Genomic DNA, 14,800 nt, shown 5'->3' with positions numbered 1-14,800 from the left:
ACTTATGGCAGTTAGTGACGAGTAGTCTAAACGAGCTAAACCAAACTTCTGCGCAATTGCCACCCAAAGTCAATTATACGGGAATTAACCAGTTGCTCACGTGCCTAAATACTGCAACTTTTCGAGGTTATCCGGGCCAACTCTCCAAAAGCGCATTTTCGATCGTCTGAATTGTTTCGAGAGTCAGTTTGTTTGTGAGACTGTGGATATGGTCTTGCTACCGCTAGTCGCAATACTTGCTTCACTACTTTGCCGACCGTCACGTAAGTCTCTTTGCAATCATCTGAACGCATGCGTACGTATAGACACGTGCGTTGATTTGCTATACAGCACGTAATCAGTGTTGCATGAGAGTTGTATGAAATGCTGTCACGCCCTTAGAATGTCGTGCCCCTGCATTCCTGTCAAACGTTTTTCAACGATATACATCACAAACGCACTAGATATATGTTGCATGGAAACCGACTTTTGCAGTAAACACGGCTGTACAGTAACGGGAATTCAAATGAAATGCCAAGGCGTACTAACTTTAATTGTACTGTTAATTATGTATTATAATTAAAATGTTTAGGCTTTTCTTTTAGGGGAGAATATGGTATTGATTTTCAAAACAAAGTGAAGTAAATAAAATAGCACAAATATATGTTGGTGTTATAGTTTATTAAAGAGTTTTCTGCTGAATTCGATTTGCTGCCTATATATTACAGCATGGTAGAGTGAATGGAAACCCACCTAGGAAGAAAAGTTTCTGCTATTTTTAGCATTTTGAGAAGAGATTAAGAATATAAACTGAGTTAATTGGTGCAAATAGGTTATTTAGTCAAGAGATCGTATTGGCATAATTGTACAAGTTTGTTATTGCATTAATTTCTATTGGTAATAAAGATTATACTGGTTGTTAGATTTTATAAAAAAAAACATTAAGAAATGTTAAACAGTTGACTCATCATGTTCATAACTTAAGTTTTATGATATTTTTGTTTAGATGCTGCATTGAGGTTCACAGGACTTCCAGGATTTACACCTGCTAACTTTGTTACTGACACGTCTTTGTTAAAGATGTGTCAGTAACGCTTACAACATTAAGTTGCAATGCTGAAGAAACTGACGTCAATTTTCCTTCATCATCAACTCTTGACGTGCAGTTTAGTTTGCCTAACGGTACTCTCTTACCTTTGGGATGGAGTGGAAATGGAAAGCACATTGTCATCTCCAGTCTCGTGGCAAGGACGAATAGAGCTATTCTGTATCTCGCAAATCCAGCTGCACTAGATACAGAAAACTACACGTGCATAGCATCAACAGCACCACCTACAACTAATATAAGTGCTACTGCCAGACTGGAAGTAAAAGGTAATTTCTTAAAGTTTGACAGCTGGATGTGAAATTTACATTTTGTTTAGTGAATTCTAATCGAGTGTTTCTCTTAGCATTGTTTACATTGCACTTTGTTTCTAGCTGCTCCTGTGTTTACAGACACATTTCTGTCTCCTAACCAGACAATATTAGTTGGAGAGGATTTTGCTTTGCATTGCAGTATTGAAGATGATGTCTATGCTATTCCAAATATTACATGGAGAAAGGATAATATAGTAGTAACTACTGGTACTTGCAAGACACTTGTACACTCTCTGACAGCGAAACAATTTTCTGAGGGTGGAGTTTATCAATGTAATGTTGACAATGGAGTGGGAAAAAGTATAAGTGAATCAGTTTCTGTGAATGTTCAAGGTTTATACATTACTCATTTGTGTCATTGTCGATCTGTTTACTATTTTGTTACTAGCTGCACATAAAATTGAATCATTTTGTTATACTGGAGGTACAATTTATGTGTGTGTTGGAATAAATCAAAGATTGAGCTGCTCAGCATTTGGTCTACCATACCTTATGTTATGATAAGTGGAAAACACTCATCTCCCTTGTTAACAAGTATTTCTATTATCACCTTGAGTTCTGTTTTGCAAAATGATGCTGGGAATTACATATGCAGTGCTACTAATAGACACAAAACAGTAAGTGAAACGTGTAGAGTTGACATTGGAGGTATAGGTTGAGATGAAGATACTGTATGATATTTTATAGTGCGAGACTATCTTTGTGTTATAGTTCCACCTACTGCCAAGTTTTCTGTTATGCCTGCTAATGGTCCCGTCCAAGAGAACGATGACTTAATTTTGACTTGTTCTACAAGGGGTCTTCCATCTCCTAATACTTTTTGGTTTGAGAATGGAATTGAACAGAGAAACTGGATGAACATGAAAATTGTCACATTGACAGCAGCCGTAAGACACAATGGTACATTTCAGTGTGTAGTTAATAACACATGTGGGAGGCATGATGACAGAGTGACTGTTAAAGTTGAAGGTTTATTTGAAATTGCTTTTTGTAGACAAAATCTTTAGATTGTAATTGTTTGTTTGCAGTTCCTTGCTCACTTAAATTATCAGCAGTATGCTTGAGTGATATTTCTTCTTCATCATCGTCTGTTGTCAATCCACTACAACAGCAGACTGTTGGTTTGTCTGGGGTGGCTCGTTGTTTTCCTGACTCACCCACATTACTGGCGAAATATTCTTTGAGAAATCAACTTGCAATATCCAGCGATGTCATCACAAAACCGCCACAAGATGCTTACACTGTGCAACTGAATGTGAATGTAACATAAAGTGGAAATTATAGTTTTGAAATTGATGGACAAAACGTAACTGAAGTTGAGGAAATAAGATGTAAACACATGATTGGAACCATTGTAAACTTTAATTAAGAGTTTTGGTCTAACATTTCAATTTTTGTACTAAATTCATTCATCTCATCTCCAAAATCTGTTAGTATGTCTCCAGCAATTGTTCTTACAGCTAGTAACACATCTCAACTGCTGACATGTGTGGCTTGCTCATATCCTTGTGTCCCACCCATTCAATGGAGTAGAGAGCAAATGTTAGAAACAACAGTTCAGAACAGTCAACATTCAAGTAATCCAGCCTGTGTTATTTCTGTACTGACTGTTTCATCTCCTGGTAATTATAAATGTTATCTGTGTGAATACTCAGATGAAAGAACTTTTGTTGTAAATGGTGAGAGGAAATACTAAAATATAGTTTGTATAGAAAGTGACTTGATTTGTCATTGCAATGCTGTCATTATGCAGCTGAGCCTAGGTTTGCAAGACATGTTGCTGCTGACCAGTTGAATCGAGGTGTTGCTGAATTTGGGAATGTGGAGCTAGACTGTGAACACACCGGTCGACCAAGTCTAAACGTTACATGGCAACGAAATTGAAACAGTTTGCCCTACGTTAACAAATCACCCAAGCTAAATATTTTAAATGTTGAGATTCGAGATGGAGGACATTATGTGTGTACTGTTGTCAATGGTCTTGGTACAATTACAAGAGAATATGTAATTGCTGTTGCTGGTAAGGCCACTCACTGATGTATTTTATGATGTTTATGATAAGTACATTAGAGCACCATTTATCCACATTCTATTTACTAATAGTGCCAGGTAGATGAATGGCTCGTGCGTACGCCTAAGCCAATATTTATGTGAGCATACAGCAATTTTACATAATCACAATTACAAGATTTATGTTACCGTCTACAACACAAATCAGAGAATTTGTTCGTAAGAGGGCTGAAAACGGAGACAACTTTTGCAATCAGACTAAGACTTGTCTTGATAATTGTGGGCATGTATAGTCATAACAGTTTCTATCGGTTATCTGAACAAATCACATTTTGAACATTCTAGCTTACTGTCCTCTGGGTTCAGCCGGTTGGGATGAGTGGTGCTTTACTGTAGTTGTGTTGGGGTTATGTTTGTAGCTGCTCCTACTATCACTAGCTCCTCCACATCTCCAGTCAACCTTACTTATAATATGAGTGTAAATATATTATGTAATGCAAGACAATATCCTGACAAGCCACGTGTAGAGTGGACAAATTTATCTGGATCAGCTATTGCACATTCTGACGACTTTACTGTTAGTAATGACGGTGCTAATGCACTTCGCTCAACAATTAACGTGAATCGCGTTGGACGTTACATCTGTTCGATTCCTAATACACAGGAGAACAAGCAGATAGAAGTGATTGCTCGTGTCTCTATATTATCTACTACACAAGATGCTAATCTTGGTGGAGATGGTACAGAGCTACTTGCTTGTGTGGCAAGAGCTTACCTGAATTATCCAAGCATAACATGGATGGCAGGGATTGGATCATCTATTTCACAAAGACATTCTGATGTTAGAAATGATCTTTCGGATGGAAGTTAGTCTCAGCAATTATCAATCACAGTAAGAACAACAGGAAATTTTACTTGTCGTGCTGAAGCTTCAGGTGAGCGTCAAGAGAGGATCATCTTTGTTGCACCAGCTGCAGGTAACGGAGTAGAAGCAGCAATTTGAGCTGAGTGGTAGGTAGCACTTGTGTTTAGCCATCATGACAACTGCAGCATCTCAAAAGCCAACGCCCACTACCGACAGGGCTGTTACCAGAAGACCTCAAGCAAACATTTCTTCTTCAACATCATTACACCCAGAGAGAAACAAGGATACAATATTTGGTTTTGACAAGTGTTGTGTTTGTAGATGCTTGCTAGCATACGGGAACTGGGGTTTTGCGGTAGATAAAGGATGACTGAACCGGTGTTTGAGTCAGTGTTAGAGTAGCGGCCGTTAACGTGTGTTGAATAGTACATTGAGTGAATACACGACAATATTGGCGACGAGGATGGCGATTTCAGGCATTCACCCGCCTCCTCCTTTCCTTCCACACCCGGGGGAACCGGCGGTGCCATGGAAGCATTGGTTGTCCGCTTTTGACACCTACGTGGCAGCCGCGGCAATCAAAGACGAAGCAGACAACAAGCCTCGACTACGCGCCCTTTTGACTCATTGCTTAGGACTGGAAGGGCAGCGGATACTTTCGACGGAGACAGAGACGGAATCATACGTTCAGTTACGTGATGTGTGTGCGACGTTGTTCGGACCGAGACTCAATTCTATGGTCGAGAGATTCAAATTCCGACAAAGAAAGCAACATCAAGGAGAGTCCGTGAAGCAATATGTGTTTGCTCTGAGACAGCTAGCAGCCACTTGCAAGTTTGGACCGTTGCATGACGAAATGATTAGGGATCAACTTATAGAAAAGACGGTTTGTGGTAAAGTGAGAGACCGCTTGTTGGAAGAAGATGAAGATCTTCCTCTAGACAAAGCAATTGTACTGGCATCACGGATGGAAGAGGCGGCTAGGGATTCAGCAGCTATTGCGACAGTGTCAGGTAGCGTAATGGATGCAGTGCCAGGAGGTTTAACTAATACAGCTTTGGGTCAATTGGCACAGGAGTCACGTGGGATTCGTCAAGTACAGACACGGCCAGGTAAAAGCGGCTGGAGTAGCAGAGGAGACGGCAAATGTGGTAACTGTGGGTTCTCGGTTCACAAGGGTTCAACATGCCCAGCATCAACACAGACCTGTAGAAAATGTGGGAGAATAGGACACTACGCACGTTGCTGTAGGTCAAAGAAACAGTCACAGATCCAGGAAGTTGATTGTGGCAATGAGCAAGGGGTAGAGTTGGAGACCGTTCGAATCAATGTTGTTGGTGGTCAGTCCAGTACACTCGAGTATCGCCAATGCGTTTGCGAGTTGGCTGGTGTCAGTTTTTCACTTGTTATTGACTTGGGGGCGAAGGTTTCAGTGCTGTCAAAAAGGTCATATGATCGATGGTTTTCTTGGAGTAAGCTGGAACCAGCAAATCGAAAGCTAGTTGGTTATGCAGGATCGCCAATAAAGGTGTTGGGAAAGGCAAAGCTACCAGTCCGATACCGGAGATGTCAATTAGCAGAGTTTCCATTCTATATTACAGACAAGGGGACAGACATACTAGGTCTCGACTTGTTTGATGCCCTGGGATTTCAAATTTGTTGGGATCCAGAAGAACTAGGCAGTCATAATGTACAAGCGGTTGACTTGCTCAACGATGGAGTTACTAAGGGAGGTTGGAGTCGGAGATGGCCTAGGGTGTTCAGTGGATTGGGGAAAGCCAATCACTTTGTTCATTGCCCGTTAGTGAACACCACCGTACCACCGATTATGCAGCCACTTAGGAGATTGCCACTGGCTCTACGAGAGAGGGTGGCAGAGGAGTTGGATCGTTGGGAGAGTTTGGATATCATTGAAAAAGTGGATTCATCCCCATGGATCTCAAATTTAGTAGTTGTATGGAAGAAATCAGGGGCAATTAGACTCTGCGTAGACCTTCGAAGAGCCAATCAGGCAATCATACCTGGCAAGCATCCACTTCCAACAATGGAAGACATAGCAGCAGAGTTTTATGGATCTACAGTATTTTCGAAGCTGGACTTAAACCAGGGGTACTTGCAAATACCTTTGGCAGAGGAAAGTCGCTTTATTACAGCATTTGTAACACATAAGGGGACTTACCAGTTCAAGAGAATGCCATTCGGTTTGGCATCGGCCCCAAGTGCCTTCCAGAAAGTCATGGTTACGGTCGTAGCCGGAATACCAGGAGTTGCTGTCTACATGGACGATATTGTCGTTCATGGGCCAGATCGACCAAGTCACAATAAGAGACTGAATGATGTGTTTCAACGACTACAACATCACAATTTGACACTAAATGTGGACAAGTGCACTTTTGCAGTTAAGGAAATATCATTTGTGGGACACAGTATTTCGGCGAGTGGTATTCGTCCTCTAACATCTAACATAGAAGCAGTTGAAAGACTGCAAGAACCGACATCAGTGACAGAACTAAATTCATTCCTCGGTATGACAAATTACTACCTCCGGTTCGTGCAGGGCTATGCTGATATCTCTTCTCCTTTGCGGTGCTTATTACGGAAGGATGCCCATTGGGAATGGTCCACTGAATGTCAAACGGCATTTGACAAATTGAAACAGCTTGTCACATCAGCACCAGTTCTTGCCCACTTTTCATCCACAGCGGACACCTTTGTGTCGTGTGACGCTTCTGGAGTAGCTATTGGGGCAGTATTGTCTCAAATACAAGATGGACAGGAACGTCCTGTGGCATATGCGTCCCGTGCGTTGTCACCAGCAGAGCAGAAATATGCTGTGGGAGAACGGGAGGCATTGGCCTGTGTGTGGGCGTGTGAGAAGTGGCATGTATTTTTGTTTGGACGACCGTTTGTACTTCGTACCGATCACCAAGCCTTGGTATCACTGCTATCTGCGTCAGGAACAGGTCAAAGGCCATTGCGATTACACCGGTGGACAGAACGGCTGTAAAAGTATACATTCCGCGTGGAATATCGACCTGGTCATTCCAATCAAGTTGCTGATCTACTGTCGAGGTCACCAGCTCCAGCTGAGAATTCAGCATGGGACTCTGATGATGTGGAAGAATGTATATTATTGTTGAGCACATGGAGCCCGGGGGTACCCTTGGATGAAATGGAAAGGGAGTCAGGTGCAGATGCAGAAATCCAAACGGTTTTAAGGTGCATCCGGGAAGGATGGCACGATGTCAAAGGAGAGTTCCGTCCTTTTTGGAATGTTCGACACGAGTTGGAACCTGTGGGTGGAAAGTCGAGTTGTCTGATGAGAGGGAATCGAATAGTCGTACCAAGGTTGCTGCAGAAACGGGTGCTACAGCTAGCTCATGAGGGTCACTTGGGGGTTGTTCGTATGAAACAGAGATGCCGAGAGTTTGCCTGGTGGCCTGGGATTGACCGCCAAATTGAGCAAATGGTGAGAGATTGTGAGCCCTGCCTTGTCAGCGGGAAGTCTCGCCAACCTGTACATGCTCCATTACAACCTACTCCTTGGACAGCGGTACCGTGGCAACGACTTCAGGTAGATATCTTTGGAGAAATTCAAATAGCAATGGCTCACCAGCGATACGCTATTGTAGTTCATGATCTGGGATCAAAGTGGCCAGAAGTAAGACTGTGCTCACAAGTGCGGACGCAAGAGGTTGTGCAGTTTTTGGAAGACCTTATTGTTAGGTGGGGGTTTCCTGAGTCGATAACAACGGACAATGGACCTCAGTTCCGGTCGTATGAGTTTCAGCAGTGGTTACGAGAACGGGGTATTCGCCATATTCTCACACCACTGTATCATCCAAAAGCAAATGGAGGAGTCGAAAGATTCAATCAAGTGCTTAAACAAGGCCTGAAGACAGGGTTGTTGGAAGGACGTTCAGTGGAGAGTTCAGTGCAAAGCACATTGTTTAATTACCGGTCTACGGCGCATTCACTTACGAGGAAATCACCAGCAGAAGTTATGTTGGGCCGAAAGCTTCGGCAGCCCTTATCCCAGATGATTCCTAGGCAAGATAAGAAGGGATCACTTCAGCTGAAGAATGCGGACGAGGTCGTGGCAAGGAAACAGGCAGCGATGAAGGCATATGTAGATCATAAAAGGAGAGCTAGAGCTTCGTCCTTTTCTCCCGGAAGTTGGGTAAGAGTAAAGCGTCCGCTAAGAGGCCATAAGTTGAAGTCGCAATTGTCCGATCCAGTAGAAGTCTGGTCAAGGGTAGGGAAGGACACTTACCTGCTACAAGATGGACGTCTGTGGCATGCTGACCAATTAATTGCTGTGGCGAAGCCAGCTGGTGTTGCAAATACAGCTGCAGTACTCAGCTGGACTGATGGGGAAGAGGAGATCTCAGAAGACATGATAGGAAATCAACACGATGGGGGAAATGTCGAAGTCGAAGGAGAGGCAGCAAGTGATGCAGGCACTGCCCATGATCATGAAAATGAGACAGAAACAACAAGGCCAAAACGAGTGAGGACAAGGCCCAAACGCTTCGAAGATTTTGAGGTGGAATATGCAACTCGATTAGAAGGGGGAGAAAATGTTGTGTTTGTAGATGCTTGCTAGCATACGGGAACTGGGGTTTTGCGGTAGATAAAGGATGACTGAACCGGTGTTTGAGTCAGTGTTAGAGTAGCGGCCGTTAACGTGTGTTGAATAGTACATTGAGTGAATACACGACAACAAGAAGCTATACGACTGGCTAATTATTGCAGGCATAGGTGTTCTTTCTCTTATTATCATAATAATCATCATTTGTGTTTGTTATCGTTGTATTTGCTGTGCTCAAGGTAGTGAGTTCTTGCAATTCTTTAACTGATATCTTACGGGTTGTTGTTGTAGATAAAACAGATTGTTCAGATGTGCAGCTAAAGGATAGAAGGTAAGAGCCTGAAAATACTACAGTATTATGATTATTACGGATACAGTATTTGCAATTGCCTGCAATGTGTGAGTGATTAAAAATTTAAATTAAATTAATTAAAACGACATGTAAAATGTCAAGAAAGATTGGTAATAAGGAATAGTTGCAATTAAATGTGAGTTAATTAATTATTTAATTGATTATTAACGAAGACAAGATTAACATGTTTAATAACATGATTATTAATTAAGACAGAACATTTATGAATGGTAGCCACAACGACCTACAAGTATCACACTGCCAAAGTTCAAAGTTTGTTTCTCAAGAGCAAATATTCTCACTTTCAGTCTCATATTGGCTGCTGCAGTAGTGTCAATTACAGGTGCTTCTGTGCCTTTCTCAGGTTTTGCCTCAAAATCAATATCTAAGGATACCTGCTTACCTTCTGCAGACATGCAAGAAACAATTAGGGAAGACCTCAACTACGTGATAATTGCAAGGCATACCTCCATGTTCAGCTCTCCATTAGATTATGATTCTAAAATTATCATCTTAGACTTACGTCTGTTTAGTTATTGACTGTAGAACATTGAAGAAGTGATGTTAAAATGATTTTGTTGAGACAACAGTGAATAAGCTCTCTAACTGAGTACTGTAGACTTTACTAATCACTAGCAACAATAAACAGCTTTGTCTTGTTGTTTGATAGTCAAATATATTGTAGATAACGCGACGTTGTCTCGCTGCAAACAATACGGGTGTCTCATATTAGACTTTGCGACCCGCTCCTTTTCCTAGTCTGTACAAAGGAGAAGAGCGAAGCGACGAACTTGGCTCCAACACTGTAGATAGAAGAAAAGTGCCCTTCTTGACTGAATACCCGACTCATCATTAATTAAGACGCTTCGTTCAGCGAGAACTAGCAGCGGTCCCATACTAGATGGTGTTGTCCCTTAGAGCTAGTGGAGAATCAGGACCTTCCTCGAAGAAGAGCTTGTGGCGGTACGAAATTATACCGATTAGCTTGAATGTAACAGAAATTATTTATGAATGATCATTCGTTACTTTGATGTAAAAAAAAAGAGAGGTAGCTTGCTTTGAAGCTTTTGTGCCAGTGGGGGAATTTCCCATATTAGATTTGGGACTACAAACGTTTCCTATTGCATCATGTGAAAGGCACTCCTTGTTGTTGACTTTGAAATAGGGGTTTCAAAGTCTTTGTAAAGCAGTCATTTTTAGCAGAGGCAAAATGGGACGCGTAACTAACGTTATTGGGATTCTCTTGTAAAGAACTATTTTAAAGCCTAGATTGTATTTCGTAGTACTGCATCTTTAATTAATTAAGTAATATGTTTTTCATATTTTATGATAAGTTTGTAAAAATTATATTTGTTTCTCTTAACTAAAAATAGGATGGTGAAACATTCTCCGTATAAAGATTGCGAAGTCATCACGAGAACATCAACGGTCTTTCCTGCAGCTGGATCTGCATAAATTGTTTCTACTTATAAAATTTCTGACGAACGTGCAGTGTCTGCTGATGCGACCGCTCACCAGAGCGAGACTCTTACTGCCAATCGTCTTTACTCTACATTGGAGATTGAGAATACCGAACAGCTACAACGCAATCCAGCATATGAATCTGTTTTGTGGCAAAACGTTTGATTTTAATTGTCTTAACACTTCTGCTTTGGTTGAGGCACGTAATGAACTTGTCCTTCACGTGTCAATGTTTTCCCCCTCGTCGATCGGTCGAGAGTGGCAATGCATTATTTACAAGCACCGCTCAATTTTTAGACGTATATAATGCTTTAGCCAGCGCAAAACTCGCTGACTCCTTTGATTCCTTCTGCGTTTTTCGTTTATCTGTTAATTGGTACTTTTATAAAATTCTAAGGACAGTATTGTACACTAGACAATATTAATATAGCGGTGGAATAAAGAAGCCGTAAATTGTCAAGCGTACAGTGTGTATGGAACCAGTAACGCGTGGAGTATTATGCATAGATACCCCATTTGCGATTGTGGTTTTGACATTGATACGGCGGTTATTTCATAACGTCAAAGCGCCAGGGGAAATCTTAGCTCCACTCTTGCACTTTCCTTTAGGAATACCTAAACAACCGGTCTGCTTTACTTCACTAATTATGCCATTTTCATTACCCGAGGCCCGGATTTTCGTGTGGAGGGTATAGTAGTCGTCGACGACCGTACAACTCATCGACCATATATATAGTTGGTTAGCGGAGATGCAAATGAAGCTATTCCGACCAATAGACGAGAAGTGGTGTCCTTACTGACCAATAGACGAATGAGATGTCATCATGAGGCTCCACCTCTCTTCGTTTGGTAGCTGCTAACGAGAATTCGGCCATGGGGTGTCCGTCCTGTACATGGTGTTTAGTCCTTTGCTTTTAACTTAAAGGTTTAGCACATACATTGTACGTGTATGTTTCCCCAAGAACAACCAGGGCGAGGTGTGTAGCTGTACCTGACTTGTAACATTTTGCTTGTTCCACAGTGTTTCTGCATAGTTGCTCTGCAGTCTGCCAGCTTGAATTTTGGGTGTGCGTGGCTGAGCGGCCGTGGTGTTGTTGCGAAGATCTCTAGTGTCGTCTTCAACAGAAATTTGGCGTTTGACGGGAATTTGCGAAGGAGAACGTGTATTGTCCATGACAGCGTCTGTTTGTGGGACAAAGCGGCTCGGCCGACCTGTAAGTACGCTAATGCGTCTCTTTTCATTTCTGTTTTACGGTATCCAAAGTCAGAGCGAACGGACCTAGATAATCTACATGTGCACGTGCATGTTTTCCCACATTGATGTTTTGTTTTGGCTCTGGGTTCACCTCATTACAACAGTAGGCAACGTCTAGCTAGAGAAGCCGCAAAAAACAACAAGACGCCTAAAGAAGCTGCACAAAGAACGAGACTTTTACATTATTGTGAGCTGGAAAATCGGTGGTGAGCTGCTTGTTTGGTCTCCATTTGTAACTTAGGTTTCCCACCAACAAACAGAACAATGATCACGCCCGTTACTTCATCACGTAAGGCGAAGATTGCCAGCCGGCCTAGCGTCGAGGCTCTCCGACTTGTACCATTTGGCTTGTTCCATCATTTGGAAACAACTACATTTGTAACATGCATTTAGAAACAACGCCTAGCTAATCTAGCTGCATTTTTAACGTTCCCACATCTAATTTTGTTTTGGCTCTGGTACAGTACCTATGCCACGCCTAGAACCGCCTATAGTTACGATCTCAAAAGCTGCACAAACAATCACGTGTACAAAGAACCGACGAGCGAAGGTTGTAAAAAATAGAAGCTAGGTCCTACGGGACGTTGGCTGACGGACTGCGTAGCTACCCGTTGCACACGGTAGCGGCCAGTCACGTGACTTACCTCAAGCTTGACCTGTGACCATTTCAATAATGCTTCTTATTTATTACCTACATCATACCATTCTGTCATACGATTTTGTCATAGCGCGACTAATTTACCTTCAATGTGCATACCGGCCGAGGGTTTACACTTCAAGTGCTTCTTCGTTGATTATGTATCTACTTTTTAGAGACATATGCGGGTTTACTGTTGTACTACTCTACTTGAAATATGGCAGAAATGTTCTGACATTTGTATCACAACTTCTCCATTCTCTCGAAAACAAACAATGACAGAACGCTACGGGGCAACCCTAGCTATACATGTAATTGCTGTTAGTGGCAGTTTATTAATTGTTTGCTTAGATGCAGCTCGACAGGGATGCCACACGTTTGGCAACTTTGTCCGAGTAATCCAAGGTCTCTTCAACGATGGAACTCCTTAAATTCTAACTGCACACTACACTCTGCTATCTCCCAGAGATGGTGGCAGCTTTCGCAAACAAATGTACGTGTGGATCTGAAAACTAATTTATAGCAATTGCAGCTGTTGCTAGATAACGTTCCTGAAGTAGGCCAATGTTCACGAGCGGCGTTGGGGGTGGGGATGTACCTTGGAAGTAAACAAAATCTACCTAGCTTACCAGACCGTAAACAGATTTGCAAAAGTCAGTAGCACAGAAAATTTTAATTCCTACGGTGAGCGAGGGGCTGCCGTCCCTCATCCCCCTCCGGTTACTACGCCGGTGTATTCTCGCTTTCTGACAACCCAATTCTTTTGTCAAGGCAACAGCACAGGCAGTCTATCAAAACCTACTGTCACCTTCTCTTCAAGGGTCTATATTTGCCTCTTTTAGATCCAGATACAAAGATCAGATCGTTTTTTAACCAGGCAGGCTCCGAACAATCTAGTGACCTTACCGTCGATGCAAACGGACGATGTGCAAACTATATAAACGAATATGGGACAGTGAATATTTTCTCGGATCGTGGCCTTTGCTTGATCACTACGGCGTTCAGCTGACGTACCTTGGTGATGAAGTAAATGTTACCACCCAGACACACCTAACCACTGAAACGGTGATGTCAGCTAACAGAACACAACAAACTCTGCAGTGACTTCCGTCGCTGTCTGCTTATGCAATGTCTTTTTCATATCTTTTCTCTTGATTCCTCTTGTAGTAACAGCAATGGATTCAGAAAGCACTTTTTATTCCTATGCATTGAAACAAGTTGCAATTGGTAATGTGGGCGAGCGTTTTTGTTGCCTGATGATTGAGTTTGTTATGCAATCAGTTTAAACCCAGTTTCTAATGTACACGTGCTTGTTTTTGTGCAAGTTTTCGAACACATACTGCTGGCTTGATAAGAAACATCTAAGCGTTCTTTGCAATCTGTATTTTCTATCTTCTTTGCTTTCGTCATGTTCCGAACTAATGAATTTGCAGACTAGACATATTGACGCAATTAGGGATGTGACTCTTAAGTAAGCATTGTTTTCTCTATGTTTCACCAATTTGTAGCAGTTAGGGTTTGCAATATATATATATATATATATATATATATATATATATATATATATATGGATGATGCTTTGAGATCCAGCATTAAAGTCAGCCTTGTTAGTCTACGAGAACAAGCACCTTTCAGTGCTGTCGCATATCCTCATGCGGGGGCTTGGTTGACGGCAATCCCCATCTCAAGTCTAGGCCTGGTCATGTCTCCGCGTGGATTTGTGACCTTTTTGCGTTTGCGGTTGGAAATTCCAGTTTTTTCAGCACCCCACACTCAGTCCGTTGTGTGTTCGGTCATGAATTGGACATTTTTGGTGACCATGCTCTTGGTTGTGGTCCTCTTCGGACTAGGCGACATGATGCCTTATGTGACGTCATCTTCCACTGGTTGCTCTTAGACAACTCCAATGTACGTCGAGAACAACGCTGTTCCTCTCATTCCATGACAAGACCAGGTGACGTTTTCCATCCCGACTTCCCCTAGGCAAGGCTGCTTATTCGACATTTCCGTGAGGAATTCGTTCACTCCCTCTCACCTTACTAATGCTGCCATAAAAGCTGGTGCTGCTGCTGAGGCTGGGAAAGTGGACAAAGATGAACGCCATGTTGCTAACGTTTCCAGTTATGGCTGTTTGTTTTACCCTCTTGTGGTGGAATCAGACGGAGTGTGGGCTGCACATAGTCTGGAGGTGTTGAGATCAATTGCCAAGAAGTCTCCTCTATCGTCTGGCT

The 14,800-nt window shown here is 42.2% G+C and overlaps 2 protein-coding genes across 2 annotated transcripts; both read left to right on the top strand.

Moving 5' to 3' along the window:
• Nucleotides 1-4,736: 4,736 nt before the first annotated feature.
• LOC134177633 (uncharacterized protein K02A2.6-like) lies at nt 4,737-7,280 on the top strand. The gene has a single exon (XM_062644408.1). The coding sequence runs from the start codon at nt 4,737-4,739 to the stop codon at nt 7,278-7,280; it is 2,544 nt and encodes an 847-aa protein (XP_062500392.1).
• A 165-nt stretch (nt 7,281-7,445) lies between these two features.
• Nucleotides 7,446-8,879, top strand: LOC134177632 (uncharacterized protein K02A2.6-like). Its single transcript, XM_062644407.1, has one exon. It carries the CDS (start codon nt 7,446-7,448, stop codon nt 8,877-8,879), a length of 1,434 nt encoding a protein of 477 aa, XP_062500391.1.
• The last annotated feature ends 5,921 nt before the right edge of the window (nt 8,880-14,800 follow it).

Source organism: Corticium candelabrum, chromosome 3 (assembly GCF_963422355.1).
Source record: "Corticium candelabrum chromosome 3, ooCorCand1.1, whole genome shotgun sequence".
NCBI classification, from domain to species: Eukaryota; Metazoa; Porifera; class Homoscleromorpha; order Homosclerophorida; family Plakinidae; genus Corticium; species Corticium candelabrum.
The sequence above is the reverse complement of the archived record's forward strand: the minus strand, read 5'-3'. Positions and strand labels throughout refer to the sequence as shown.

What these genes read in the sequence shown, in the direction of transcription:
- LOC134177633 (XM_062644408.1), top strand. Translation starts at nt 4,737, where the DNA reads ATGGCGATTTCAGGCATTCACCCGCCTCCTCCTTTCCTTCCACACCCG.
- LOC134177632 (XM_062644407.1), top strand. Translation starts at nt 7,446, where the DNA reads ATGGAAAGGGAGTCAGGTGCAGATGCAGAAATCCAAACGGTTTTAAGG.